This window comes from Rhinolophus sinicus, linkage group LG02, assembly GCF_036562045.2.
Source record: "Rhinolophus sinicus isolate RSC01 linkage group LG02, ASM3656204v1, whole genome shotgun sequence".
Classification (NCBI taxonomy): Eukaryota; Metazoa; Chordata; class Mammalia; order Chiroptera; family Rhinolophidae; genus Rhinolophus; species Rhinolophus sinicus.
The window spans coordinates 179,825,118-179,842,886 of NC_133752.1; the positions used below are offsets into that span (position 1 = coordinate 179,825,118).

At 33.8% G+C, this 17,769-nt stretch overlaps 1 protein-coding gene across 2 annotated transcripts in view; it reads left to right on the forward strand.

The window, feature by feature from the left end:
- The window catches only part of NEDD1 (NEDD1 gamma-tubulin ring complex targeting factor), a 42,192-nt gene that overhangs the window by 14,706 nt on the left and 9,717 nt on the right, over positions 1-17,769 (forward strand). For both annotated transcript variants that reach the window (XM_019732198.2, XM_019732199.2), the window contains exons 6-11: positions 8,744-8,973; positions 10,348-10,549; positions 10,939-11,134; positions 13,782-13,910; positions 16,218-16,265; positions 17,128-17,330. In XM_019732198.2, the coding sequence (XP_019587757.2) occupies positions 8,744-8,973; positions 10,348-10,549; positions 10,939-11,134; positions 13,782-13,910; positions 16,218-16,265; positions 17,128-17,330 (1,008 nt within the window). The remainder of the gene's footprint in view (positions 1-8,743; positions 8,974-10,347; positions 10,550-10,938; positions 11,135-13,781; positions 13,911-16,217; positions 16,266-17,127; positions 17,331-17,769) is intronic.

Consider the following 17,769-nt stretch of genomic DNA (forward strand, 5'->3'; position numbering starts at 1 on the left):
TAGGTTTTGTATATACTTGGCTAGTCTATATATTATATTCTAAAGCAGTTTTATGGTTGACATGTTGGCATAAAATAATCTTCTATATATTTTACTTCTTAAAGGCTAATTTTTCCCCCTCATTTTTCTCTTGCAAATTTTCTTTAATGGAAAATTATTTGAAGAATGTTTTCTTGCAGTGTTTCTATGTATGGCTCTGTCTTCCTTCCATACAGTAGTAATCATGTTGTTGGTTCAGTCTTGTTTTCTGCCTTTTGCTCATTAGTGTTTTATCCCACATATTTTCATATTACTAGTCTTTATAACCATAATTTTTAATGGCTGAGTAATATTCCATTGTTGAAATGCCACAGCTTATCAAAATATTTCTGTATTTAAGTTATTTTCTAAATTTTTTTAATCACAGTGAGCACCATATGTTAATATTGTTTCCATAAGCATGTATGTTCTTCTTTTCACTATTTCTTTGAAATTACAAGTTCTTTTTCAGTGTAACTCAGTAGCAGCCTCACATTTTTTTTCCCTTGAGGATATTAAGTGTGTTACTCTATCATTTTTAATCTCAAATGTCTGATGATAATTTCAGTATTTTTTTTTCTTATAAGCCAGTTGTTCTTTTTTATTTAGATGACCAAAGGATTTTTATTCTTTAAAGTCCAATAATTTTACTGGACAGTGTCTTGGTATTGTGCATTGTGTGTTGCTATTCAGATGGTGTGCTCATTTTATGTAGCTCAAATCTTCTTTCAGGAAAGTTTCTTGAATTATAGTTTTTAGTATTTCTTCTTTTTCTTCTTTTTGTTTTTTCCTCTTTTTTTTAGCTTCTTATCTTTAGTAATTTATTACTTTCAAATAATTTTTAACTTTTTCCTTATTTTTGATTTTTAAAAGTTCTTTCCTTTTTACCTGTTTTTAAGATAATTGTCTGTTGTGTTTATTCATTCTTGTGTTTCTTTTAAATTAGCCTTCATTTTTGAAGACATTTTTAAAATTTCTAATTCTTTTCCAAGTTCTAACATCTCATTTCTGAGTTTCCTAATTCTGATTAGTGTTGTTTTTTAATGTCTTATATCATTTTATTGTCTTTTTGGTCATCTTTTGTGAATGTCTTCTTGTTCTCACGATAACTTTGTGTGGGATTTATCTGTGAAGTTAGTTTCCCTGAATGTCTAGACAGAGATGGGATTCAGGGTATTTTTTCTAACTTACAGAGCTCCTTATTTTCAGGGGTTTTTTCTCTTGTTTTTAATGGCAACTTATTTTCTGAGGTTGTTTGGCTCTGTTCCACTCCTCTGCTTGTATGTGAACTTTTGCTTTCCTTCGGCTCTGTTGACTCCGTCCTATTCAGCTTTGCTTCCACTCCTAGTAGTGTCTCCTTAGTGTTGTGCTCTGACTTGGGAGGGGGGCACCTTGGCTGGTCAGTTTTGGGAGTTCATGGGGGCTAAACTGCGCTAGCCTTTCAGACTTTTCTACAGACGTTTCGTACAGACCCACTAATGCATTGGATATTCCTGGTTTCAGCTGTTGTCTAATTGGCCACTGTGCTTTCCTGTGAACACCCATTGGCTGTTTGGGGCTTTTCCTGTTTTCAGATCTGTCTTAGACTCCCTGTGTTTTCCTCTGCTTCTTCCTTCACAAGCACTAAATACTATGAAGGATTTGTGGCTCTTGATTGTGTGACTTACTAGTGTGTATTTTGGGGCTCATGGAGATACCCGATTGTCCCTTTGTGTTGCAAATGTTGTTTATGGAATTTTAGTTTTGCTGTTTGGTTTGTTATCTGTAAAATACACATACACTCACATTCATACACTTATACTTACTGTGCTGGGGATCCCCAAGACCAGGTTTGATGATTCACTAGGAGGACTCATAGGACTCAGCATGATTTATTACAATGAAAGGGTACAAAGCAAAATGAGCAAAGAGGAAAAGACACATGGGGTAAAGTCCTGAGGAAACCAGGCACAAGCTTCCAAACGAGTCTTCTCTCAGTGGATAAGATGTACTTGTTTTCTCCAGCATCAAATTGTGACAGCATGTGTGAAAAGTTATCTACCAGGGAAGCTCATTAGAGACTTATTGCTGAGGGTTTTTATTGGAGGCTGCTTACCTAAGCACCCTCGCCTAGCATGTACTAAAATTTCAAATTTCCAGAAGGAAAGCAGGTGTTGAGCTGTGGTTCAGTCATGAACCATATATTTGCACAAATAGATTAGACATAATGAAATGATCTTATCTATTAGAGTAGTGGGAACCCTCCCAAAATCCAGGTTCCCAGACGTCAGACAAGGGCAAATCATGAAAGCAGGATTTGCTAAGGTTAGTCAGTCTCAGGCCAGCTTAAGTCTTTTCTGCACACATAAATACACACACATACTCAAAAGGGGGAATTCAGAGAGATTAAAAAACTCTGTGATCACCATGACCACGGTCTTTGCAGAGTCCTCCAATTAAAAAGATTTTAAGCAATGCAGAGATATGTTCAGATTTCCAGTTTTGAAGAGATTCATGCTGTAATAGTGTGAAGGATGGATGGTAAGCCTTTGATAATGGAAGTAGGCAGTAGCTCAGGTGACAGTTGATTAGTGCTTGAAATAAGACACTGAGAATCAAGAAGAAAGAAGGGATGGAGTTGAAGGGATACTGTGTGTGTGTGTGTGTGTGTGTATGTACATGCATATATAGTGTATGTATATATATACATATATATGTGTGTACATATATATACATATATATATATAAGAGACTGAAGCTATAAGAAAATATGAATGTGAATTATCTCTGCAAAGGGAAGGTTTTTCTAAGTATAAGAACAAAGTCGTAAGTCATTGAGAACAAGTTTGATAAATTTATGTACATAAAAATTTAAAATTTGACAAAAAAACAAGACTTGAAAAAAATAAAAAAGTTGAAATGGGGAAAATATTTATACCTATGAGAGCATTAATATCCTTATTGAGATCAATTGCAAGTTAGTACTTAAAAAATCTTAATAGACCAGTAGAAAAAAAGCAAAATAGATTAATGGGCAATTGAAAAAAACAAGAAAGACATATGGTCACATAGCAGTTTTCAACCCAGAACCTTTAAAGCATGAATAACAATGAAATACAAATTCTTTCATAAATTAGCAGTTTTTAAAAATGATGGTAGGGTACTTGAAAATTGGAAATAACCTAAACATTAGATTATTTAGATAAATTGATATACATTCATAGATTATTCAGCTATTAAAGTCATGTAATAGAAAAAAATGATATTGCTAACTTTATACTAATATAGTATGATCTCAAATTTTCTGTTGATACTTTATTGAATACACACAAACATACATACACATACAAAAATAATTAAAACAATATCCCCCAAAGTGTTAACCAGTTTTTCTCTAGGTGGTGGGATTATGGATATTTCTTTCTTTTTTTTTTTTCAGTCTTCCAAATACTGCAGGGAGGAGCAAACTATGACCCATGGGTTAGCTGTTATTTTTGTAAATAAAGTTTTTTTGAAAGACAGCCATGCTTATTTATGTATTGCTTATCACTGCTTTTGCAGTACAGCAGTGTAAAATATTTACTATCTGTTCTTTTAAGAAAAAGTTTGCCAACCCCTGATGTGATAGTGAGTGATACATATTTTATATTTAGAAACAACCTCTCTCCTTCAGAAGCACACACATTTTTACATAATAATAATTAAGAAAAAATAGCATTGCTGCTTATAATGCTGGGATTTTTAGTAAGCTTCTTGGCGATCTTTTTTTTCTCTTAGAAATAGCTTGAATGTGGAAAATATAGGGACTTAATAAGTGCTGCTGATAGTAAAATAAATTAATACTTATTTTAAATAGAATTTCCGTAGATCGATACTTTGTTTATCCAGGATCACTGAATATTCTGTTAGTGATGTTCTAAAGAAATGATGATTTAGTAGATAGAAAGTTCAGAAATGAATATCTGTTTTCAAGGAGATAAAGGGGAGGCATTTAAAAGAATCAGTGTGACTACCTAAGGATCTTTTTAAAAATATGGGTAAAAGATGATTGAATGGGCATATAAACAGCAATGAGTATGGGGGTCATGAACCTGTGAGGATAGTAGCGATCGATACTATGTACCTGGGTCTGTGCAGAAATTCTGTTTAATCCTCAAAATAATCTGGACAGGCAAACAAGTATTTTCTGTTTTGTAGGTGAAAACACTGAGGCTTGGAGTTTAAGTAATTTACCCAAGTGACATGGAGTTTAGTGGAGCCTCCACTTGAATCCAGGTTTATCTGAGAGGAAGATTTATGGTTATCTTTCATCTTTTTTTTGTTTGTTTGTTTTTAATGGATTGCCAGTAAGTTCACAGATTTTGAAACAATGTATCAAATTTAGGTTTTGACTTAATCAAGAAGTGGATTTTTAACTATTTATCAAGTTTTACTATATAAAAGTCGTAAGCTCCCTGTTTCCTGCTATATTCAAGTAGATTCTGGATGACCATGTTTTAAGGATGTAGCAAATTCTGGCTGTGGCTAAGAGATAGAACTTCATGAACTTTGAGAACCTATGAGATATATGATTTTATGGTGTTAGCTGTGTGTTTTGCATTTAATTTGAATTTACGTTATATGAAGGACCATAACTGTGTAAACTCTTACAATGCTGCAGAAATCTTTAAAAATTGGGAATTTGCCTTGTTGATATATGACTCTGTAAACATAATTCATTAAGGAGCTCTGTGTCTTTTATATAGTTATCTTATGGTCCATCTAGTTTATTTTTTCTTGAGTGTCGACTAGAGGAAAGATTTATCTATTCCAGTTGATATACTGTCCTTCAACAAAGATGGGAAATATATACCAACACTTTCTCTTTGTACTTTAGCCATATAAAAATAAGAAGCCAAATTTAATGGATGGCCATAGTAATTGTCTTAACCTATGTGTCTGGTAACAAGTACTCCTTTTGTTTCCTTAGAATTTGTTTTGTGTTATTCCTAAATTTTTTTTTAATTTTATTAAATTTATCAGAGTGACATTGGTTGATAAAATTATATAGATTTCATATGTACAATTCATCATCTGTATATTGCATTGTATGTTCACCACCCAAAGCAAAATCTCCTGTCACCATATATTTGACCCCTTTTACCTTTGTCTGCCTTCCCCCCAGTCCTCCTTTCCCTTTGGTAACTGTTGTCTGTGTCTCTAAGTTTTTGTTAGTTTGTTGTCTTGTTCATTTGTTGCTTTCACTTTTATATCCCGCATGAGGAGTGAAATCAATGGCTCTTGACTTTTTCTGTCTGATTTTCTTCACTTAGCATGATATTCTCAAGATCCATCCGTGTTGTTGCAAGTGGCAGTATTTCATCTTTTCTTGTGGCTGAGTAGTATTCCATTGTATGTATGTACCACATCTTTATACAATCATCCACCAAAGGACACTTCGGTTGTTTCCATGTCTTGGCCACCGTGAGTAATGCTGCAATGAACATAGGACCGGTACATATATCTTTATGAATAAATATTTTCAAATTTTGGGGGTAGATACCCAGAGGAGGGATTGCTGGGTCATATGATAATTCTCGTCTTAATTTTTTGAGGAACCTCCATACTGTTTTCCATAGGGGCTGTACCAGTTTACATTCCCATCAGCAGGGTACGAGGGTCCCTTTTCTCTACACCCTCTCCAAAACCTGTGATTATTGTCTTGTTGATAACAGCCATTCTAACAGGTATGAGAACAAAGTATAAGGTATGAGGTGGTATCTCATTGTAGTTTTGATTTGCATGTCCCTCATAGATAGCGAAGTTGAGCATCTTTTCATACATCTGTTAGCTGTTTGTATGTCTTCTTGGGAGAAGTGTCTGTTCAGGTCTTCTGCCCATTTTTTAAATTGGATTGTTTGGTTTTTCTTGTTGTTGTTGAGTTGAATGAGTTCTTTAGATATTTTGGATATTAGTCCTTTATCGGAGGTGTTGTTTCCAAATATCTTCTCCCATTTGTTTGGTTGCCTCTATTTTATTCATGGTTTCTTTTGCTGTGCAGAAGCTTTTTAGTTTGATATAGTCCCATTTATTTTTGCTTTTACTTCCCTTGCCTTTGAGGTCAAATTCATAAAATCCTCTCTTAAGACCAAAGTCCATAAATTTAGTATTTAGGTTTTCTTCTATGTATTTTATTGCTTCAGTTCTTATATTTAAGTCTTTAATCCATTTTGAATTAACATTTGTGTATGGTGACAGATAGTCTAGTTTTATTCTTTTGCATGTGGATGTCCAATTTTCCCAGCACCATTTATTGAAGAGGCTTTCTTTTTTTCCATTGTATGTTTTTGGCTCATTGGTTGAAAATTATTTGCCCACATGCACATAGGTTTATTTCTGGGCTCAATTTTTTTCATTGGTCTGTGTGTCTGTTTTTCTGCCAGTACCCTGGTGTTTTGTGTATTGCTTTGTAGTATAGTTTGAAGTAATGATACCCTCCAGCTTTGTTCTTTTTTCTCAGGATTGCTTTGGCTATTTGGTGTCTTTTGTTGTTCCATACATATCTGATGATTTTTTGTTCTATTTCTATAAAAAAAATGCCATTGGGATTTTGATGGGGGATTGCATTAAAACTGTATACTGCATTGGGTAATATGGCCATTTTAACTATGTTGATTCTTCTAATCCATGAACACGGAATTGCTTTCCATTTCTTTGTGTCTTTAATTTCTTTTAATAATGTGTTGTAGTTTTTAGTGTATAGGTCCTTCACATCCTTTTTAAAGTTTATTCTTATGTATTTTATTCTTTTTGTTGCAGGTGCAAAAGGAATTGTTTTTGTTTTTTCATTTTTCTGAAATTTCGTTTTTAGTACATTAGGAACACAGTGGATTTTTGTACATTGATTTTGTATCCTGCAACTTTACTGTATTTGCTTATTGTTTCTATCAGTTTTTTGATGGAGTCGTTAGGGTTTTCTATGTAAAGAATCATTGTCGGCAAAAAAGGACAATTTGACTTCTTCGCTCCCAATTTGGATGCATTTTATTTCTTTGTTGTTCTTGATTGCTCTGGCTGTCTTATGTTGTATAACAGTGGTGAGAGGGGGCATCCTTGTTTTGTTCCTGATTTAGAGGAAAAGCTTGCAGTTTTTCTCCATTGAATGGATTAGCTGAGGGATTATCACATATGGCCTTTATTATGTTGATGTACTTTCCTTCTATATCCATTTTTTTGAGTGTTTTAATCATAAATGGATGTTACAGCTTTTCAAATGCTTTCGCTGCATCTATTGATATGATCATTTGATTTTTATCCTTTGTTTTGTTTATGGTGTATCACATTGATCGATTTCCGTATGTTGAACCATCCTTGTGCCCCTGGGATGAACCCCACTTGATCCTGATGTATTATCTTTTTAATGTATTGCTGCATATATTCGTCAGAGATACTAGTCTGTAGTTTCCTTTTTTTGTGTTATCCTTGCCTGGTTTTGGTAACAGGACAATGTTGGCCTCATAGAATGAATTAGGAAGTATTGCCTCTTCAATTTTTTGGAAGAATTTGAGAAGGATAGGTATTAAATCTTTGAATATTTGGTATAATTTACTAGCGATGCCATCTCTAAATATTTTTTGTTGTTGAGGGCTAATACATATTATTTTGAAACATCTTAGACGTAAGCAGAATATGAATTTTTAATACCTAAAAGCCAGTGTTTTTAAATCCTTTTGAAATATGAAAGATTAAATTAGATAAAGCAAACAAACAAAAAACCTCAGATGTGACTTTGTTCTGTGACAGCTTTATCTGGGACCAAATATAAAGTTAATACCCGCCTACTAGAACCTGATTCGTTGCTTGACTCAAGACTGTAACTTAACTGTTTGAAGGCGTCTTACAGTCAGTTTCCCACTTCTGTAGATTCTACTTAATTTCCATATATTGCTCTTCCTTCTTAGGGAACCATGTGCTTAAATATAAAGTACTTAATTCTTAGCACAATAAATGGCATTATGAATACAAGTTTGAAAGCAATATTTTAGTAAAAGTCGATAAAATTCAACCAGTTTTAACTCACAACTTTTTTACTCAAACAGGATTTTTGTTTATTCTGGTTCAGCTAGACCAGAAGCTAGAAAGAGAGAATGTCTCCAGTGCTTTAGAGAAAAGCGAGCATTGACCTCAGGCTGATGCTTTTGAAAGAAATGGATATATTCATCCCCAGTCTAGAGTATTGATAATTTCTCCTCTGTGGTTTAGTTCTTTTTTAATACGCTTCAGGTGTTGAATTGCCAGTGCATCAGATGCTCAGATTCAAACAAATATATCCAAATATCTGAAATATATATAGAATACAAATATTGCTTATTCTCTGCCAGTATTTCGTTGTACTTATTTGTGATTTGGCTGTGACATAGCCTTTTATTTATGGTGGATGTTTTAACCTTGATGAATTAATGTGGTTAATCTCAATGTACTGTATTTTTCCTCTGAAAAAAAGAGGAGATTGCGATAGCTGTACTCCAAGATAACAAAATCATGGTAAATATTCAATTACTAGAATATTGGTATGTCTAGAGTCATCTTATATAGCCCACTAAATGATTTTATGATTGTTAAAATTGAAATCTGCTACTTATAAACCAGAGAAGTCCTAAATCCTATGTGAGTATTATACTTGGTGGTTGGGCACTATTTATATTGTTTATATAAAATGTTTTTATGAATACTTGCAACTACATAAAATTTATTCTTATTTTTATAGCCTGTTCGGCACTTGAAGTACTCCTTATTTAAGAAATCACTACTGGGCAGTGTTTCGGATAACGGAATAGTAACTCTCTGGGATGTGAATAGTCAGAGTCCATACCATAACTTTGACAGTACACATAAAGCTCCAGCTTCAGGCATCTGTTTTTCTCCTGTCAATGAACTGTTATTTGTAACCATAGGCTTGGATAAAAGAATCATTCTTTATGACACTTCAAGTAAGAAGTAAGTGTGACATGCTCATTTCTTAATTTAGTAGTGATTATCTCATTAGCATATGTATTTGTGATTTGTACAGACCTCTAATTAATGTTCAGGAGCTCTAAAATTTCTGTACTTGATATCTAGTAAGACCGATTTTTTTTCTTTTTCTTCCCATGCAGAAAAAGATAGATGAGGCGTGGTGTTCTTTAGAGTACTTCTGGATCGTGAATTTTGAGGGATAGCATGTTGATTTCACATCTTTATTTTAGCATGCATGCATATTCTTTTTTCAGAATACAACTAAATATGTATAGTTTTAAAGCAATATGATTAATTTGCGTTGAAATTAAATCCTTATCTAAAGCAGGGTTTCTAAACTAAACATTTTTGGCTGGATAATTCTTGATTGTGGGGGGCTGTCCTGGGCTTTGTAGGATATTCAGCAGCTTCCCTGGCCTCTACCCGCTTGGTGCCAGTAGCACTTCTCCAGCTGTGACATCCTAATTGCCCCCCGTTGAGATCCACTGATCTAGAGCTAAAGGATAATCTAAGTGTCTGGGTCCATTGTCCTTTCTTGTCCTTCTTAGAGTTATAGGGATACTTGGTTACCTTTAAAAAGAAAGCAGCAAGAATGCTACAGATGTATTCAAGATACCTAACAATTCTAAAGATCAATGTAGAAGAAAATGGTAATGTTACTCCTAGGGAAGGACCTACTATCAGCCCTTGTTAAGAGTTTATTGTTACTTCACATTCTTTTTTCTTTTTACTTTTTTTTTGAACTATTTACTGAGAGACCTGAGTTAGTAAGCCATTCCTCTCTTACATCAGACACTCCAGCTAAGAGCTCAGCTTCAGCAGATCAGTCTCCATATTTCTATTTTAGCTTCCTGAGGATCAAGCCACATGGATTCTGTTAGCTTTTTGGTCAAGAGATGCACAACTAAGAACAAAACAGCAGCTGCTCCCTTGTGAAAGGTCATAGTCCTCTTGAGGCTTTCGCAGGTCAATTAATGGAAAGTGGATACTGAGAGCCTGCTTAACCTTTAGGCTAGAGTCCTTGTTTGTGGAATAACACCCAGGAATTCTGTCACATTCACTGCCAAAGGAATAATTACTCAAAGAAATAGGTACTGCTTCTAGAAGATGTAGAATGTACCTATTAGAAGAAAATAGAAAAATAGGATGGAGTGTTCAGCAGTTCCTTTTTATGCCGTTGTATTAGAAATGTTTCTAATTCTAAATTTCTGCTGTAAACACGTATTTGGGATGTGTATGTTATTTGCCCAATTCTAAGTAAGTTTGGTTTTGGTATACAGTTATTTATATGTCATATAAGCTTATATACCTGGATACACTCATGTATCTACATATACTTTGTTCTCCTTTCCAAAGGCTAGTGAAAACTTTAGTGGCTGACACTCCTCTAACTGCAGTAGATTTCATGCCTGATGGAGCCACTTTGGCTATTGGATCTTCCCGTGGGAAAATATATCAGTATGATTTAAGGATGTTGAAATCACCAGTTAAAACCATCAGTGCTCACAAAACATCTGTGCAGTGTATAGCATTTCAGTACTCCACTAGTCTTTCTAAGGTAAGATATTTTCTTTCTTGTCTGCATTTTTTGACTAACTAAAATCTAGCTCATGGAAATATTAAGTTGTCAATTAAACACAGTGTAGTTTTGATTCATAATTATTTTTAGATGAAAGCATTTAAAATAATTTCAGTACAAAGCCATTTGATACTTGGTTTTAAAACTTTATTTTTTAAAATTTTACACCTAATGTTCATATTTCCCTCTTTTCAAAAATATTTTAAAAGACCTTTTCGGTTCAGAGGGAAACTGTCAGATCCACCAGCAAATTTAGGCTTTGTAAGGGAAAATATATATATTTTTAATCTAACAAGGAATTTATAAAATATTAATAACAGTATGGAGCATTAGAAACCTGAGCCTTTAAATATTCCATTACATTTCAGTCAAGTTTAAATAAAGGCTGTTCAAATAAGCCCTCAGCTGTGAACAAACGAACTGTCAATGTGAGCGCTGCTAGTGGAGGAGTTCAGAATTCTGGAATTGTTAGAGAAGCAACCACCACTTCCATTGCCACAGTTCTACCACAGCCCATGACAACAGTTGTGGGGAAAGGAACAGTTGCTGCTCAAGACAAAGCAGGTAAATGTTGCTTATATATAGTGTTTGGAGTGACCCCACCCCACCCAAATATAGATAATTATTTAGGTAAACTTATTAGTAGATATCATTAAAGAAGTAAAAATTTTAACTTCAGCTATACATTTAAAAAAATATTAATGAAAGACACGTTGCTTATTCTATTTAGCTGAACTTCTGTTATAAAATATTAGCTTAAAAACAGGATAATGTCAATTAAGAAATTTATTCTAATATCACTAGACTGGATGACTTTCCATTGTGTCTTCAGATTAATCAGTAGAGAATGAAACTTTGATGGAGTCATGATTTGATCTTTGAGGTTTTATTTTTTGTTTGTTTTTTAAGAAAAGCTATTAATGGCTCCTTTTGTTTCATATTTCAGAATGGAAAGTAAGTCAAGTGATGAAATTAATATATTTAGGTGTTAAATAGTGCCTGGCACATGTTAAGCAGGTATTAGTAGTTTGTTAAATACAAACAAATGGAAATGTTGTAATTAAATTTTTTGTTCTACTCTGATAATCATATTGATGAAGCATTTCTTGAAGAATTTATTTAGACTTTGTGAAGGTGTAGTATTCTGATAAATTTCCCCATACTTACTATAGAATATATTCGTTGCTCACAGTAAAGATGGTATTCCCTAAATTCCTGAAAACCTTCTGGTTTTTATTTTAAGAAGTTATACTAAACTGTCAACTTGGAACAGATATTTTTATCTACATGGTGTATAGATGCCAGTATGTTTCTAAAATATTCTCATTGGAAGTGGATGTATCCATGTCTTCTTTAATTTTTTTAGGAGTAAGTACTTGACTTGGACAAAAATATTTGTTGGTGCCTTCTCAGTCTGAGTTTACTATTTCCAAGTATAAGCAAAACTTTGTTAGTTAACCTTGATAGTGTGGAATAGTTATTTTTAAGTAATAAGTATATTCACTATAAATTTTCTGTGACTATCTACATTATTCTTACTTAAAAAAATCGTTACGTAGTATATAGAAAAATATTTAGATCCTTATTTAAAAACTCCTGGAAATAAATACTGTTGCTTTCTGTTTAAAAGAAGAAATTCTTTTTGAAATATAGCTTCAAGTAATGTTTGCCAAGATGTAGAATTATCTATATGAAATTTGCCATTATGTTCAAAAATTATTTTATTAATTTTATACATAATTTAAAAAATTAAGTGAAATAAAGTTTCTCTCATTTGTCATAAATTTTCTAAGGTCTTACTCTTATTCACTTAGTTTTTAATAAGGAGGCTCATGTTTAATGTTGACAGCATTAATTAGGAAATGAAAGACTTGGGTCTGCAGGGTCACTGACTAACAACTCTTGGCTGATTAGTAACGTTTCTGGTAAAATGAATGTTTACTCTGCATCTATAGTTAGAAATTTTTGTTTATTAATTTTATTTTGAAATAATTGAAACATAGGAAAGTTTCAATAGTAGTTCGAAGAACACATGAGCTTTAGTATCTAGCAGATTCACCATTTTATAAATTTTGCCACATTTGCTTCCTTATTTTCACACACACACACACACACACACACACACACACACACACACGTACAGTTTTTTTCCCTCTGAAACATTGAGAGTATCTAATTAGGCTTAAGTCTCAGGTCTGTCACTTCCTGCCAGGATGACTTTGGGGAATTTTCTTAACCACTCTGAGTCTCACTGTTCTCTTCCATAGATAATATTTAACTTCTGGGTTATAGCGAAAATCAGAGAAAATACATCAAAAGTGCCTGGCACATGGCGGGCACTCAGTATATTAAGGTGTGACTAATAATATTGTTATTACTATCATTATCGTTACTATTATTATTATTTTAGGCCCGTTTGTAAAGTAAATCAAAGTTTGAAAACAGTTCATGTTGCTTCTACTGAAGGTGTCCTGATTTAGTTATTGAAAAAAAACCTCTGCAGACTTGTTGCTAGTGCTGATTACCAGTAGAAAGCCATTTCAGGAGTAAAAAATAAATTACTGCATGCCTCTTTATTGTTATCTATTCTATAATATTCTTTATGAGTCTGGTATTCTGGATTTCTTCCTCTTAGTAAACTACTCATATTGTGAGGTTAGTGAAGTCATTGGATGTTGATAATGCTGAGAGCGATGTTAAGCTCCCACTGTTAGTGAAGAAAAAGACAGAAGAGGGGGAAAAATCCATTCACTGCAAATTGGAGAAAGAACTAACATAACTTGAATCCTGCTATCTGTTAGGCATTGTGCCATATATGCCTTACAGACTTTTTAAAAAATAATTTGTGGATAATCTGAGTGAGGCAGTAACAAAAGTAAGTTGTGTTGAGTATACTTTGTTTAAGAGGGAAGCAAAGTATATAAAAATTGTTTTAGAAAAATCCCAATCACAATGGCTAAAATAAGGTGGTGCTGTATGAAAAAATAAGGTAGTACTGTATGCAAAATAAGTTACTTGATTGGGAGGGGGGGTGCCTTTATTCCATGAAAAGGATGATTAACTGAGCTATTGTTAAATTCTTTTTTTCCTGGTGCTCACAGTTGTTGTATTACCAATAGTATGGGTAATGCATTAATTTGTAGAACCTAGCTTCTGATGATAAATTTATGTAGATGTAATAATACTTATTTTTGTATCTAATTTCTATAAGGTTTGCCTCGAAGCATCAACACAGATATTTCGCCCAAGGAAACAGACAGTGGACAAAATCAGGATTTCTCCATCTTTGATGATACTGGAAAAAGTAGCTTAGGTGACATGTTCTCACCTATCAGAGATGGTAAGTCTGTTCGGATCAGAGAGTCATGTTCTCTTGCTGGTGGTCATTCTGACTGAAAGATGTGGGTAATAGCTTCAGTTGAACTCTTTTCCTTTCCCCTAATATTATCAAATGTTATCATTCTAAAGTATATGCTGGTAATTTTCACTTGGGACCTGTGCAAAAAGCTCTCAAGTTAGCATTTTAATTTCCACAGAAATTTCTGAAAGGAAGTTTTGCCTCCACAGGCAATCTTTTACTTATACCTACTTCTAAATAAATCATCATAAAATTGTGGATATTTTGATAGGCAAAATATATCTTCCTAACTTAAAAAAAAATTATTTCTGTGTTTATTAGTATTTAATTGGTATTAAATGTTTTCATGGAGACAAATGGCCAGGTGGTAGATTGCCTCATCTATTACACTATGTATGAAACTATCATATACACACACACGCACACACACTCCCCATTGCTAGTAGACATTGCCATTAAAAAGAAAACAAAAAGCAAGAAAGTTTGCCAGCTTGATAAATGCAAACATTATTTATCGTTGTTGTTCACTTTATATAAACTAGGCACATTGTTTGGCTGGGTTTCTTTGGTGCTGATGTTCATTCTGTTTCTCTTAACAGGATACTTCCACTGCTAATAGCAGTATTATCAATAATATGGGTAAATTTCTAGAGGGTAATTTAGCAGGCTTAAATATTCACACTTTTTGGCCTGTTAATTCCATTTCTATAAGTTTACCTATGGAAATATTCAGAGAAACCCACAAAGATTTGCATGTTTACTGTTTATATATAATAGTGAAAAACTGGAGCAAATCTAAATATCAACAGGAGCAAGATGTTTAAATTGTTTTATATCTGCTCATAATCGTACAAAATTTAATTATTTATTTTAAAATTGTGTATATTCCAAGTTTTTACAATGAATTTCATAGTCAAAAAGAATAAATACAATTTATTAGTACAGAATTATTGGGTGTCTTCTGTGTTACCCCAGCCTTAAAATGACTACTTCAACATCCAGGTCAAATTCCCTTTTCTTCCACCTAATAAAAGAGGGAAGGGTTCCTTTCTTTCAGGAAAAAGAGGGGTCAGACTACATAAAGAGTAATGTGAGGAAGGACGTGGGCGAAGGAGGGAAAAGTGACTCGGGCTGGTGTTGAGAAAGGTTTCTGAAGTTAGTGCCCAGTTGGAGAGTTTGGGTTTAAAAGAACCCATGGAGTTAACTTTTGAATTAAAGAATGTAGGAAGGGGGGTTATGGAGGGTTTCGAGTTATAAATTAAATCCTCTTTAATGATTTTTAAGAGAAATGAAGAAAGGATCGAAATTCCTCTTTAATTACTTTAGCTATTTTTAAAATATGATTAGAATATGAGCCATATGCCCTTCATTTATTAGTTTTACATTATTAATAAGAAGAAAACATGGATACTAAATATAGTACTGGTTTCATTATCAAGAGATTCGTGTTTTAATCTCAAGGATGCAGCTCTACTGGTAAAAGGCTTAATCTGTTTGTACTTCAATTTCTTCATCTTTTACATAAGAATACTACTTTTGCTCGGGCAAAACTAACAGCTTCCAAAAGTATGTGTGTGTTGTGTAATTGCTAGGCATATATGCACACATGCATAGACAGATAGGTGATTGGATGGATGGATGATAATCCTAATATGATCATCTTGTATAATAATTTATTGGCCATTTAAATTACTGGTGAATTTTTTTATGACTTTGGACCATTTTTCTATTAATCTGTTAAAATGGAATTAAGCACTTTTGGGTTAATTGAGAAATGAATACTGCAGTATTGAAATACTCTACCATTGAAATAGATATTAATAAACCTTTGTTTTTTATAGCATTGTATTGCTTGCAAAATATGCTTACATTATTTCATTTAATTCTTAGAACAATCTTAAGAGATCGTCAGGGCATTATCCCTCTTATATAGTTGCAGAAACTGAAGCTTAATTGTATTAAAGTTCTGTTCGACATCACAAAGGTATTAAGTAGTGTAGGCAGAACTGGGTTAGAGAGCTTTGGAGCTTACTACAGTGCTTTTTCTAATACACTTTGGTGTCTCATTAAATGACTCTATCGTAGAATTATCTTTTCATATTTGCTGCTATGCATGAAGCTAAAAGAACAAAAAGGGAAGTTTATGTTAGTACTACCTTTAACTTTACTCAGATTTTTCTTCTTATAATTATTAGCCTCTGAACTCCTTGGGGTAATGAATAAGAAGCTTAAGTTGCTGTGGTGCCTTTTTCACTATCTTTTAAGTTTGATTTTCTAATTTTCTTATAGAGGCTGCAGTTAACAAGGGAGGTGATGAGTCCGTAGCCAAAGGAGATGGTAAGACCTATTGAGAAGTAGTTTTATGAAAATTGTTTAAGTAGTATTGTGGTATCTATTGCTGTGTAACAAATTACCCCAAGATTTTGAATCTTAAAAGAACACATTATCTCATAATTGTGGGATACGAATCTGAGCATGGCTTTAGGTCTCTTGGTGCTTTAATCAGGGTGATCAAGGGCGGCAGGCACCTCGAGGCTGACCTGGGTCACGATCTGCTTCCAAGCTCATTCATGTGGCTGTTGGCCAAAGACAAAAGTCAGTTCCTTCCCCTGTGGCCTCTCCGCAGGGCAGCTGACAACATGGCAACTGCCTTGCCTCGGAGCTGGTGAGCAAGAGAGTGAGAGTGGACCCCAGGATGGAAGCCACAGTGTGTTTGTCATCAAATCTTAGAAGTGACATCCCACCACTTGTTAGTAGCAAGTTGCTAGGTCCAACCCACATTCAAAGGGCCTGGAGGCAGGATTATTAGGAGCCGCAGTGGAGGCTACCTGCCAAGGTACATACCATAGGTGGATACCAAATTAACAGTCTTCAGTTATCAGAAACTAATACTGACTAAAACCCTCATTGTCAGTTTTCAAAGTATTTTCACGTATAATACCTCTGTAGCCTAACCACTCAGGGAAATAAATATTCACATTTACAGATCAGGAAGCAGTCACAGAATGTTACGATTTTTACCCAAGAACAAACATCAGATAAGGGCTAGAGCTGGCAAAAGAACCTGCTTCTGAATCCAGATCCCATATCTTTCTCATGTATTAACCTATCTATTGTGTTAAGTGTTTTTGTTAAATATCCAAGATTGGGGAAAGTCTTATGCAAATGCAGTTGTTTTTTTTTTCCTCCTCCTTTTCAGGCCTTGACTTTTTAACACACCTGAACTCAGTGTTTCCTCCAAGAAAACATCCAGGAGCTTCTGGCACTTCAGTATTGCATTCCAGTCCTCTCAATGTCTTTATGGGATCTCCAGGGAAAGAAGAAAATGAAAATCACGATCTGACAGCTGAATCTAAGAAAACGTATCTTGGAAAACAGGAACCTAAAGACTCCTTCAAACAGGTATCTGCCTGAAAATAATACTGAACTCACTGTGTGTGTTTATCACTAGCAAGCATGATGAGCTTCATCACAAGAAAGCAGGCAGCTGTTATTAATGTGTCCTAATTATTGACAGTGCTGGGCACTTACCAGGTGAAAAAATACTCTTAAATCTGGATGTCATATTTTAAAATCTAAAGGATACTTTTGAAATCTGTCTCTAGATATGTTGAAGGTAATGGCAATATAAACTTACACTATTTCTTTTTCCTAAGACAAGAAACTTAATGTAACTGTGTAATAATATTTTATACCTGAGTTTTTTTTGGAATGTATTTCCGTTGCAGCAGAAAGCACCACGTTGGTGGTCAAGTCATTTACCCCAAGTCTTAGAGCAATTTGCTAATTGATAGTGCTGAGAATGTAATTCATTAGCATTACGTTCCTCTGTAATATAGTA